At 35.8% G+C, this 14,133-nt stretch overlaps 1 protein-coding gene across 1 annotated transcript; it reads left to right on the top strand.

Annotated features, from left to right (window-relative positions):
* Window positions 1-298: 298 nt before the first annotated feature.
* On the top strand, window positions 299-13,524 carry LOC149724978 (coatomer subunit beta-like). Its single transcript, XM_089891859.1, has 19 exons — window positions 299-520; window positions 1,168-1,319; window positions 2,297-2,466; window positions 2,664-2,817; window positions 3,016-3,206; window positions 3,995-4,115; window positions 4,297-4,428; window positions 5,958-6,080; window positions 6,605-6,750; window positions 7,099-7,276; window positions 7,722-7,943; window positions 8,430-8,546; window positions 9,468-9,617; window positions 10,116-10,265; window positions 10,767-10,911; window positions 11,085-11,316; window positions 12,197-12,320; window positions 12,989-13,144; window positions 13,256-13,524. Exons 1-19 carry the CDS (start codon window positions 349-351, stop codon window positions 13,313-13,315), a joined length of 2,895 nt encoding a protein of 964 aa, XP_089747985.1. The 5' UTR covers window positions 299-348; the 3' UTR covers window positions 13,316-13,524.
* Window positions 13,525-14,133: the final 609 nt, after the last annotated feature.

Consider the following 14,133-nt stretch of genomic DNA (forward strand, 5'->3'; position numbering starts at 1 on the left):
AACAAAATTCAGGCTATTTTTCCAATCTGGCATACAGAGTGTTGGTATTACTGCCGCTGGTGACCAGTATAAATTTTGGTCTCAAAATGTTTCTTACATCTTCCTAATACCCGCTGTATAATGTTTTCTTGAAAAAACTCTGGCGTTCGTGTAGAAAATCAACTTCGAAAATGCGCAAATTTTTTTCAAAAAAAAGTTATACAGGGGGTATTAGGGAGACGTAAGGAACATCTTAAAATCAAAATTTTCACTGGTTACCAGCGGCAGTTTTACCCAGAGTGTTTATTATGATTTCCCTTATTGGTTGTTCTTTAATTCTAAATAGTTGGTTAGGTTTATTGCTTAGTCATGACGTCTGCGGAGAGTATCTGCTACACTCTTATTAACAGTTCCTCAATAACTGATGAACCAACAAACGAAACAAACCTTAAGAATGAGATCGAACATGGAGATGTGAGAACAAAGACTGATGCACTGAAGAAGGTCATCCTTATGACTCTGAATGGGGAGAAGCTGCAAGGTGTGTAGTAATGCATGGGCATAGATATTATGCTATAAGTATTGTGGCCTTGGACTGAGGGCAAAATCTGTTTCTTATTATTGCATGGCATAAAATTTTGAGTGACCGCTGAGTTGGGGCCAGGTCTAGATGAGTGTTTGTTGTTAGAACATCCTCAGAAAATTTATAAATATTTTCATTACGGAGCGCTAAGGTAAAAACGATGCAAAATTATGAAAGCGATTGTTTGTAGTTAATTTAAACCAAAATTCTGTGACTTAAAATTAACTACACGACTGTTTCAATATCTGGGATTGATTGCCCAAGTTGTTGCAATCGTTAATTCGTTATCTATGTTATCGGGGCCACATGCTGACGAAATTTCACTTGTCTCCTGAGCCATACTGCCAAGGGCGGTAAATCGGCAAAGGAAAATCGTCAAAATTCTCGGATGAGCATAAATTTTATCAATATTTTATTGGTTGTTTTGACAACTTAGACAAGAATTTGTGTAAATCGTAATGGTAGGGAATGGGTTTGTCACTCTAATGTAGTAATAGAGTAATAAAATAGACTATAGTAATACCCAATCTAGAAATATGGTAATTGTATTATGTCCTAAGTCTTTCTATAGTTTATGCAACTATAGTTTATTTTATTCTCTTCAGGTCTATTAATGACCATAATAAAATACCTACTCCCATCTGATGACCACACTATCAAGAAGCTCTTGCTGATTTTCTGGGAGATTTGGCCGAAAACCGACAATGAGGGAAAACTACGTCCAGAGATGATCTTAGTTTGTGATGCTTACAGAAAGGTGGGTTGTCCGTTGTATCTTTTTTTGGAAATGAATGTAACTCAGTTATCCTCAACAGTTGATACAAAAAGGGCGGTTAGGTTTTATCCACTTTGCGCACAGTTAATGTTATAGACTTCTCAATAATGTGCACCACTTCTCTTGCCTGCGTATGCACATGTGCTTAATGTGTGGCTGATTTGCAGCGTCTGCTGAATATAGTTTTTGTAAGCATCTGAATTCAACCACGAAACAATAACCTTTGGCAATAATCTTGATCTGCTTTCTCCCTTACGTTTTAGTGTATAAAATACTACTATTACGCCATTGTGATGTCATTCACCAGGTACCCAGACTTTCTACGTCATTGTTGTTGCCGAATCTGGATCATTTTAATATTTCCATTCCACCTTTTACACCCTAACTATTATAGGCATGTAGCATGTGTTGAGCATGTAAAATGCCAGGTATTCGTATTGTCCTGAAAACATTCAACAATTTTTTATTATTTTTTTTTAAAGAGAGGGGTGGGAGTTCGCGTCTGTAAAACCCCTCTGGCTTCACTAGTGGTAGCAATGTAACATCTGATATAGAAACAGTCATGTCCTCCACTGTCTCACGGAGTCATTTATTTATATAGTAGGGTGGGGGAAGATGGGACACTTTTAGCACAGAATATCCAAATATCCTGATCGTGTTTTAAACAATTAACAACGGTCCATGGGAGTCGTGAAGATAAAAAAGGGTCCCATCTTCCCCCACCCTACTATACATTTATAGTATATCTGGTGGTAAAAGGCTCTTTGTGGATCTTCTATGTCAAACTTAGTGACAGTCTTTATGATGCACATTTTTAGGACTTTACTTTGAGTATGCCTATCCCATTCTGTCCAAGTTATCTTTACCTACCTTTACATTTTATATGTAAATTAAAACCATTAAGAATAAATGTAAGCATTTTGTTGAGACTTATTCATCATATATTTTTATCCTCCTAGGATTTACAACATCCCAATGAATTCATTCGAGGTTCTACTCTTCGATTTCTCTGTAAACTTCGACAGCCAGAGCTAATAGAGCCGTTAATGCCAGCAATTCGTTCTTGTCTTGAGCACAGACATAGCTATGTGCGCAGGAATGCTGTACTTGCAATTTACACGATATACAGGTTAGTGGGTTTTAACCATATGTTTTGCCAGATCTTAAAACATTAAAAATAATGTATGAAAAATGCACTTTATACAGTAAAACAGTCAAAAAAGGGGAGAGGGGGATTAAAATAAAATCCTTTTACTTTTTTACAAAGAGCACCACTGCATATATCTATTATCCCACTAACAATGTTATCCTTATTTATCTTAACAGAAAGTTCGATCAACTGATTCCTGATGCTCCAGAGTTGATCCATGAGTTCCTGGAAGGAGAGAAGGATGCATCGTGTAAAAGAAATGCTTTCATGATGCTCATCCATGCAGACCAAGAAAGAGCTCTGGATTATCTCAGTACTTGCATAGATCAGGTCAGAAAAACGTAGTGTATTTCCAACATTTCGTCTGGCAAGACTTTATTATCGCATCATTTCCTGGTGTAGTCTTGTCTGATGGCAGACATAAACAGTTAAGAACAATGAACGACATATACAGGTTAAATTAATGAACGTTTACGCCAACAAATATAAACACATTATCATTTAAAAATTACCAAAAACTGTTTTCAGGTGAACACTTTTAATGATATTCTGCAACTTGTGATCGTGGAGCTTGTGTACAAAGTATGCCACGCTAACCCCAATGAACGTGCTCGGTTCATTCGTTGCATTTACAATTTACTTCAATCATCGAGCCAAGCTGTAAGATATGAAGCTGCTGGTACATTGGTTACTTTATCTAATGCACCAACTGCTGTACGGTAAGTGTTTTTGCTGTATAGTTTAAAGATTGATTTAGCAATTCGCAAATTACGAATTGTGTGCACATTTGTTGCTATTCGTTTTTACAATTTCCGTCTACATTGCGACACAACATTGTAAATCCTGTTAAAAAAACATTACTAACATATACCTGCGACAGTAAGCGTAAAACTGCAACCATTCAAATAGTTGCAAAACTCCTGCATTCATAATCCCAGACCCGTGAATCGCTATTGTGACATAAATAATTGACACGTCAGTTCGTACTGTATCTTAATCTAAATGTTAAGCAATACCATTTTATTACGCAAGTAATTAACAGGTCTGTCGTAACATATGTTGGGTTTGTATGAGGGAAAATATGAAATGATAGAAGTGGTAAATGATAGAACTAGAAGTGGTAAAACGTTTCAAAATAATAGGATTTATGATGTAATATTTTTAAGATACATTTTTTCGTTGCTAAATCTTACCCTGCAGTACACCTAATGCTCTAATTTTAGGATTAAGTTTTGCAAACCTGGTTGCAATTGTGTGTTGCCGTAGTAACAATAATTAGAGCTAGATGATACATTTTTGTTACTGCTTATTCATTTGGTGTGGTTCTTTTTACTTTTTTTCGTAAATATGCTGTCAATTTGATATCTCCATTTTTTTATTTGGGGTGAAATTGTGCCCGTATGTCACCCCCTGATGTCCGCTGCTCGATTCAACATAGTTTGGTCAGGTTAAAAATTACCTTACCAGGTTTACTTTTGCAATTACCCAGTTACCTTTTTCCCCTTAGTGCTGCTGCTCAGTGCTACATAGAACTTATAGTAAAGGAGGCCGACAACAACGTGAAGCTTATTGTTCTTGATCGACTTGTGGAACTCAAGAATCACCCACTCCATGAGAAAGTGCTACAGGTAAAAATTTATGGTTTAAAATATTTTGGAAAACTGTTTTGTCAATGCAGAAATAACTATAGGAAAGTAATGCCTGTGTAAAATCTGAGGTTAAAACAACATAAAAATCTAATGTTACTGTTAAAAAATCTGTAGTTACAAAATAGGTACGGGGTGCAATTTTTTAATATGGTTTTTTTAGGAATTGGTGATGGATATATTGAGAGCTCTTAGCTCCCCTGATCTAGAAGTAAGAAGAAAAACTCTTGATCTTGCTCTGGACCTTGTTTCCTCCAGGAATGTCGAGGATTTGGTCAAATTCCTTGAAAAAGAGGTGAATTAAACAAATAAATTTTTTTTTAGTTTTAAGTCTCTCGTTTGGAACTCTGTTTTTAAATGCCACAGCCTCTTTGTTTTTTCTCCTATGTATAATTGCAGAAGTATGTTTTGAAATATCTTGCAATCGTTATTCTTTTAGCAATTCTACAAATGTTTGTGGTAGTTTTTGGTACCAAACCTTTGACTCTTTATCTTTATGGATGTGGTATATACATAGGCGCCGAGTTTTCAAATGTAGTGCGGAGGCGAAGCCTTTTATGACGTAACGCAATCGTGACGTCATAACACTTCGGCGTTTCATTGACGTTATTTTACGCTTGCTCAACGCGGACGTCAGTGTTACGCGTTGATCCTTTCCTCGTGCGTATTTACAAGATTGACCGATATATAAATCGTTCGTTCGAGGCAACGTGCTTTCTACTTGACCTTTACGTGCGTCATAGTTTAACGTCCACGTGCGTCGTAGTTTAACGTCCACGTGCGTCGTAGTTTAGCCTTTTCGCGCGTCGTCATACAAAAAGTATATTTACGATGTTTTCCTCAGCCAAGCACCATAATTATTACGAAATAGTAGGGATTTACACGTGGATTTATTGCATCATAATAGCGATTGTTTGACCTGGTAATTAATTACGACATATTAGCAATTCACACATTGATTGTGTGCGCCATAATAGCGATTGTCCCCTTGATTATTTAGCCAGCAGAAGCTTGAAAACAGGTTTGAAGTTGAACGTTTGCGATCAAGTAAAGAATTGTTCAATCTACAATGAATACTTTCATCTACAATAAATATTTTTCTAACTACCTTTATCCTTTAACAACGATGGATCAACAACGTTTGTTCGAACCTGGTTTGAACTAACGTTACTAACCTGTTCCAAGCATGATTACCGCATGTTCAAAGTGACGATGTGACGTAAAAAAGACAATTACGCATACGTAACAGCTATATAACAGATTATGCACATGCGGTCAACGCATGACCAAGTACCACGCGGTCAACGCATGCCTAAATTTCCGTTCTCTTATTGTCACGTCGTTAATTTTGATTTTCTTCACCGCAATGGTATATTTTTATGAGAACAATACGAAAATATTAATAAATTTAGTAAAAAATAAAATACATATTTTTTTGTTAATTCGTATACGAAGGCCGCCTCCGTGCTATTATTTCGTACGTAGGGGTATATATATATTTAAACCAATTTTCGAGTTTTGACCGATTGTCACATTTTGCTCTCTAGCGACACAGGTGTTTGTTCTAGTAACGAATATTCAGTTAAACATTATTTTTTTCTTTGGAAAAATTGCTACACGACTGTATTTGATTTTTAGAGTTTGACATCAACTTTTGAATGGTGTATATTAAGTATTATTGTTTAATTTGCGTTTTAGTTAATAAAATTCTATGATGTTCTGTTTAAACATTATATTGATAGATAGCACCTCTCCTTCACCCCATTTGGTTTTTGGTAAATTAGAGCAAAGTTTGAATGATCAAGTTTAACTGTTATCTTACAGGTCACCAAATCATCAGATGTACAAGGCCACGATAACACAGATAAATATCGTCAGCTTCTTGTAAAGACAATGCATGCTTGCACTGTTAAGTTTCCAGACACTGCTGCTCTTGTTATTCCAGTGGTAAGTAATGTAACTGTCGCTCACATATAGTTTTCGCATTTGACTACTGACCAATCTTTTTTTAAACCATAAATCAGAGCCTATTTTAAATTGATTTATCAAGTTTTTTTTGTGATAGACCTCTATAGTTGAATAAATACATGAATGAATGTAGCAAATTTACCCCGGCATAACGAGGCAATGACAGTCATTACAACACATATGTGTCACGTGTGTTGATGTGTTCGGTTTTATACACCTCCTGCTTATAAGTTACGTTGTAGTATGTAAACTTTGGGGTGATTTTGCAGGATTTTGTTTTGTTTTAATTTATAGCTGACAATTAAGACAACCTTTAAGTAACAGCTACGTTAGATCAATTGTCGTTTGAGTGTCTTGTCCAAGGACATATACACTCACAATGGTAGCATCGGCAAGCCTTGAACCCATAACCTCTCGGTTAGAGGCATGCATGGAGAAATGGTAACCACAGTGCCACCGGGCTAGAGTTAGTAAATTTTAGGATAAAATTGACCATTTTTTAGTTAATGGAGTTCCTGGGTGATAGTGAAGAGTTGGCTGCTGCTGATGTTTTGGTTTTTGTACGTGAAGCTGTCCATCGACATGAGCAACATAAACCACTTATACTTGACAAGCTGTTGGAAGTATTCCCATCCATTCGAACTGTCAAGTCAGTGTTGCCAGATCTAAAAATTATTTTATTGTAGTAAAATACTTTAATGAGGCATATCAACGAAACATAAAATTTGTTTATGCATAGAGGTGGTCAAATGTGATCTAAATGTACCACGAAAGTTACTAAAAAATTAGAAACAGCCTATTAAAAAATCTAGTAAAACATAAATTTAGCCATGCGACTAAAATAGACTTTATTATTACTTTGCTATGTCTTTTTAATTAAAGTTAGCATTTAAATTTAAAAAAATGGGAAACAATGGTTTACTCAACTGAATTGAATCACACTTTTTAAAATGTTGCTGGTAACACTGATTTTCGTGATTTGTCAATTTTTTTTCAGGATTCTGCGTGGTGTTTTGTGGATCTTGGGTGAGTATTGTGAGGGAACAACTAGAATCCTTCGATTTGTTACTGAAGTCCGGAAATCAGTCGGAGAACTTCCGATGGTGGAAACGGAGCTCAAACTCGCTGCTGGGGAAGAAGTAGAAAAGGAGGAGGAAACAGAAAAAACTGAAAAGGTAAATTACTATATTTATCTTTTATTTTTACAAGTTTTTGTCCTTTCTTAGAATTCTTTACCTTGTTTCTTGTTGTTCCTTATTTGTGTTTTTTTTGCTTAACTTCAAGGTAATGGATCAAATATGCATAAATTCCATAACATGCCTTCCCACATGATCCCACTCATATTTAACAGTATATATACCTGTATAATGTCTCCCCCAACTTATTAGCTAGAAATTTTAGAAAAGATATTCGAAATTCAATTACTTGTGCTTGGAGATAATTTATGAGAAGTAATTATGAATTTCTAAAAACAGAAAAATGATAGCAACTATTAGTCAAAATTACATTATTGCTACGAAGTGGGTATTGCCACTAACAGTATTTAATAGAATACCTGTATAATGTTTCCCCCAATTTATCAGCTAGAAATTAACTTTCCCAATATATATAATTGCTTAGTCATCATCTTCACGCCGGGTCACCGAAATGGGAACGTACGTCACCCAATCAGCTTTCAGTGTCGCAAACACAAAATCCGGCAACAAATCTCAGCAAAATCGACCTCCACTGCGCCAGTTTTTCATGGATGGGGACTTTTCACTAGCAGGAGCGCTCTCCACATCTCTTACAAAGCAAGCTCTCAGATTCCTCCTTACCTGCCCCGACCCTCGCAAACAAAATGTAGGTAGATTAAATGTTTTTTAAAGTGGGGTGTGAAATATTCTTTTTCTTGTGCTACTTTGAATTTTGTAAATAATCATTAGCGGCTTATCTGGTATAAAAAGTAGTTTATTTTTTATGTTTGCCATAGGGTAAAGTTTAACACCCGATTTAATTGTTTTAAACTGTGTAGTAAAATACCATTTTGCATTACACACATTTTACATCCTGGACTTTTTTATATATCTAGTTATTTATATAAGACTGTATTTATTTGTACGCCATTAATTTTATAAAGCTTAAAAGAGTGAAATTTCTATTACTCACACAGTGTTATACCTCTATTACTAAGACCATGATTATACTTCTTTTTGCCACTTTAAATTGATATGTGTAATCTCTACACATTTTTTTGTATGTAGGCCATTAAACAGTTCTAATTAAAAATAGTATTTAATATAAAACATGTGGGTTTAGCACTTTAACATTTTCTCAAATTCCTTCCAGTCCTTTATTGCTGAGAGCATGCTAATATTATCAAGTGTGATGCACCTTGGTCGATCCAATCTCCCAAAGAAACCAATTAGTGATGATGAAATAGACCGACTCACTGTTTGCCTCAAGGTGAGGGGTTAAGTTTACTTTCTGTAGTCATGGTAGCATGTGCCAGTTCTATATATACATATGTCTGTGTGAGACGTACCACAAACGCAACGAATTTTGACAGAAATTAATACAAAGTCAATGTTTTGTCTTATTCCCGAACAAGTCTGCTCCCGATCACCAGTAAAGAGATGCTGGATTTTTCTCTTTAAATTGCGCATGCGTCTTCTTCCGATCCCCATTAGAGAAATATTCTGTTTTTCTCTAACACGTGTCAGCTTGCAATACATGGAGAAAAGCAATATTTTAATGTTAAAGATGATTGCGCGTAGTCTAAACAAGGTTACCCGAAACAATTTCCCACAAAATTATTTGCCCTTTAAAAATAGTGGACAGAAAGAAATTGATCTTGTGTATTCTTGTCAACTTGAATAAATGTAACTTACTTTATCCTCGCGTGGCCAGAAAGCGACTGCCATTATAACATGGGTTTAACACCTCGTGCCAGCTTACGAGTTACCATGTATGTTACTTTGTGGGTGATTATTTTAGGGATTTTTTTTACTTTTTTCATGTATGGCTGATAATTTGGTCAACCCATTAGTGACCACTGGGTTGGAGCAATTGACGTTAAGTGTCTTGCTCAAGGACACATACGCCCACAATGGTAGCAACGAGCCCTTTACCTCTGGGTTACAGGCAGGCGCGCTTAACCACTATGCCACGTCGCTAGTCAACTTCTCATTTGCCTCCAATAAAATGGTCATATAAAAATCTTTTGGGTTGTTTTGGACCAAGAATAGTATGGCTGACTTTTCCCAGCACACTTTCTTTTTATATTAATAAAATATTAAAGTTGTCCCCCTAAATTTTAAACATAAAATTCTCATTACCACTGCTCGTATGGCCAACATAAAACTGTAATATTTTCTGTGTATATAGGTGCTGGCAGACCGCAATGAAACAATGGCTGAAATCTTCACTTCAAAATGTCGCGGCTCCCTTTCACATTTGCTGGAGATTCGAGCTGCTGAGGAAAGTGTCCAGCGGAGGGTAGCAGAGAGAACCAAGACTGCTCTAACTGCTGTTCAGGTAAATTTTACACTTTGTGTCTTTAGTATGTTTTTGATGGATTGTTTTATTGAATCACTATTAAGTTTAAGTAGGTGTACATTTGGTTATTTTAATCCATTGTCTCAAATTCTGTGATTTACCATCAAAAACTCTAAATGTTATGTGTAAAATGTTAGTTATGGTGGTAAAAAATAAACAGAATATTCATTTTATTATTCAGTTGGTCACAAGACCTGGCTTAAATGCCATCTGCCTAAACTAAAACAATGGTAGTCCAAGTCTCATTTTTAATAGGAGCGTTTAACCTTGGCCGAGCTGTCAAGGAAGAATCTTCCATTTATTACTACCAACAAGGGGTGCTATCATGCGGTAGCACCCTGAGTGTTGGGGTATTGGGTCAATACTGGCCTAAATCTTAGGGAGTACCAGTCTGCGGGACCTCACCCACATAGAATAGGTTCATGCCATGCACCCTAACAATAACATGTAATACAATAAAAGAACCAAATTGTGTAGCCTGATGATCCCATCAACTTCGCTCAACTACTTGCCAAAGCTGAATCTGGTTCTCTAGAAGATCAGTTTGAACTCAGTCTGAGTGCAGCTGTGGGGACTCTTAACCAGAAAAAAGAAGCAAGAGATCCGACTGCTTCAAAACTGAACAAGGTTTAAGACTGAATATGTCCGGTGCAGTGGTTAGCACGACTGGCTCTAACCTAGAGGTTACAGATTCAAGGCTCGTTGCTGCTATTGTGGGCGTATGTGTGTATCAGGCAAGACACTTAACGACAATTGACCCAACGTGCCAGTGACTAATGGGTTGTCCAAATTATCAGTTGTGCATAAAACCATGCCTAAAAAGTTAAATGCTTGCAGAGGTGTATGAACATAACACCCAGATTATGTTGACTGTTGCCGTTCCCGCCATACAAGGGTAAATAAGTTACATGTACCTGATAAGCCTCTGAAGGTGGAAAATCCTTTTTAAATTGCATATATTGATGTACAGTAAATATATTTGTGAGATTACTAAATAGCTATTGTCACAGGAAAATAGGGCCTTGTCTTTTGTAAAATTTGTAATCTATTAAATTAAAAAGTTCATAGAGCTAACTCTACTTTAATATTCGTGTAATTTGTTTTCTTTACAAGCATTTCTTTGCATAGGTCACACAACTGACTGGATTTTCTGACCCAGTATATGCTGAAGCCTATGTACATATCAATCAATATGATATTGTACTTGATGTATTGATTGTCAATCAAACTTCGGATACTTTACAAAACTGTACTGTAGAACTTGCTACACTAGGTAATAGAAATAGATTTATTTTTTGAATTTTTTTCTATTTTGATTTTTTTTTTCTATTATACATGTATGGACATTGGACATATACAACATATGCCAACAGTCTGCTCAATATTTATGGCGTTGGTGCTTTTGTGCAAAACACATGTTTAATTTTCCTGCATTATTTCATTCAGGTGACTTGAAACTTGTTGAAAAACCAAGTCCGCTGACACTGGCACCTCATGACTTTGCAAACATTAAAGCAAGTGTCAAAGTGGCTTCAACAGAGAATGGAATCATATTTGGAAATATCGTTTATGATGTAACAGGCGCTGTAAGCGACCGTAACTGTGTGGTACTCAATGATATACATATTGATATAATGGATTATATACAACCTGCAACATGCTCCGATGCTGAATTCAGGTAAAAGAAAAAAAATCAACATTTTCCTGTTTCTCCTTTCTCTTTCTCTCTCTCTTTACTTTTCTTCTGTTAGGACTTTTAACCCCCTGTTATGCAAGAAATATCATTTCATTTGTTTAAGATAGTGGTTTACGAAACTGTTCACTTTGAACTATTGGTGAAAAGTTTTTTGAGGGTTTTTGTTTTTTCCATCATTTCTTAATCTTAGGGTCAATCCTCTGTAAAAAAGAAGTTTAACTGGGAATTCATTAAACATAAATGGATTGTTTGTCTGGGAAAAGGAAAAGCAACAAAGTGTTTGCAGTAGCGTAATCTGCCAGTATCAATCTGATAACTACATTGCTCACAAAACAAAATCTGTGAAAACAAAACAACACTTTTTCTAGGCTTCTTTAGACAATAAAGGTTATATGAAATTACACCAGTGAAAATAACAGGCATAATACTATTAAAAACATTAATCACTTGGGTCACACGGTCAACACACAGCGGGAAACCGGCAGCATTTCTGAACAGTATGTCAATGACCTTTTCAGCTCGTCTAAACAACCTTCTAACTCCGGAAATGTTTTGAGTCCATAAGCAAAATCGCACCATACAAGCGTAAAAATTCAACATGTTGAATAACCTTGCGTTAACAGACGGCTCACAAGTTTCGGACGTTACACATTCTGTGAAAAGACGCCGTCAGAAGGGGTCAGCCGAATTTTTACTTCCGGAAACAGAACCTGTGTACAGCCACCTTAAGCGCGTTTTAACAACTGTTGTTTTGTCGCTATATCCTGTCTTTCCATTTTAAATCTTTTTTGATCTTCGCTACCATAACTGAAAAAAACAAATAAAGTTATTATTATATTATGTAATTTTTACATGTTTACAGGCAAATGTGGGCTGAATTTGAATGGGAAAACAAAGTAACCGTCAACACTAACATGAGTGACTTGGTTAACTTCTTGCATCATATACTTAAGTCTACAAACATGAAGTGCTTGACCCCTGAAAAAGTAAGTCTGTTTCAAACGGGTTAACCCAGCGGTTACCAACTTTTTTATTCTGTTGACCCCTTTTGTTGATATATCCCCCTCCCCCCTAAAAATAGTTAACTATAATCTTGTTTACGTTTATTTTTCAATCCAAGTCTTACAAGAAAAACTTAACTGTCAGCTTTCTAGTTTGTAAAAATCTGTTATTTTTAAAATTGATTTAAATATCCGCTAAAGCTCCCAGGTAGGCCAACTTACTAGGTTTATAAAACTTTACAATCATAAAACCAAACCCAAATTGCAAAATTTTCTGTTTGGGAACTGGTTTAACAGGGAGAGAAATGAGTGATCCATTTGCTGGGTGCCTTACTTTACCATTATAGAATTGCAATTTGGCTTTGGTGATTTAGAGAAGTGGTTCTCAACCGCTGGCCCGTCAAATATTACAATTTGTCCACTCTGTAATCCCTACCACGCCTTGCAAAAATCTAATAACAGCACGTATAACATCATAAAGATAGCAGCAAATTTTTCATTGAAATAAAGTTTCCATTTTTTGGTTTTTGGTTTTTTAAGTTGCATACTTTTGTCGTAAAATTGTTTTGAAATTTTCCTGTCCCGTAAGCTAAAAAGGTTAAAAACTACTGAAGTAGAGCATATGTGTAACCGTTTAAAAATTGCTGTTACAGGCTTTAGGTGGAGAGTCTGGCTTTTTAGCTGCCAATCTATTTGCGAAGTCGATTTTCGGTGAGAGTGCGCTAGCCAATGTCAGTATTGAAAAACCTTTAGGAAAACCTCCAGGCACCCCGGTTGCAGGACATATACGAATACGAGCTAAAAGCCAGGTAGGTGCTTGTAACAGTGTGTGTGTATACTTTTTTTTCTAAATATTAGTCTTAAAAAAAAACAAAAAAACATAAACATGTGAAATAAAAACTAAAACTGTGTTTTTTTAGGGCATGGCTCTCAGCCTTGGCGACAAAATCAACTTGTCCCAAAAGAAAACCAAGAAATAACAGCAGCTAAATCTTGAATGCTTTTAAAAACTATTTCTGGGTCTCTTATCCCTCTGCGACGCAAATGCATTTGCCCGTTCCGTTATGAGTGCTCTTAGATTGTGTAGCATTTATCATTGTACAGATTTGCATATATATGATACAGAAAATGGCTTAGGTATGTCGAAAGCAACTTTGCAGCACCAAATAAAAGCAAATGTAACAGAAAAGGATTTTTTAATCTTAAAGGTTGTCTTATCATACAACGTAAATACTCGCTAATTTCTAATGTTAAAATCTAACTCTACGTTTTACACACATGATTTAATTGTTCTACTTTTACTAATTTGTTTATTGTTCTACTTTATACAGTTATTAGTAATAGTTTATAGAAAGAAACGAGGAGTAAAATGCTTGTAAGATCAGGGCTGAAAAAAGTCTTTTTTGAGGAACTTTGTTTTGACTTAGTCGCTTTCATTTCATGTCGAAGAAACGTAAGTTTGCCAAATCAGCCATTTCGGACCTATGTATATTATGCTCCACAGCAAATCACATATATTCATTAGGTAGATTTATAGTAGTTACCAGTTAATTGGCCCTCTGAATACGCGAAGCGAAATAAATGTTAGGGAGGTGACAAGTGGATGGACTTTATTTTTGTCTGTTACGTTTTTGTAGCACCAAATCTTTACTGCATTTTATTACACAAGAATCATTCAACTCTGTGAGCTTCAGATCAGGAAATTTATTATATAGTATAATGGGGGAAGATGGGGACACGTAAGCACATATTGCCAAAATGTATGACGCTTTTTTGGTTGATACAACGAATTAGTACT

The sequence above is a fragment of the Ciona robusta genome, chromosome 14, assembly GCF_009617815.1.
Source record: "Ciona robusta chromosome 14, ASM961781v2".
NCBI classification, from domain to species: domain Eukaryota; kingdom Metazoa; phylum Chordata; class Ascidiacea; order Phlebobranchia; family Cionidae; genus Ciona; species Ciona robusta.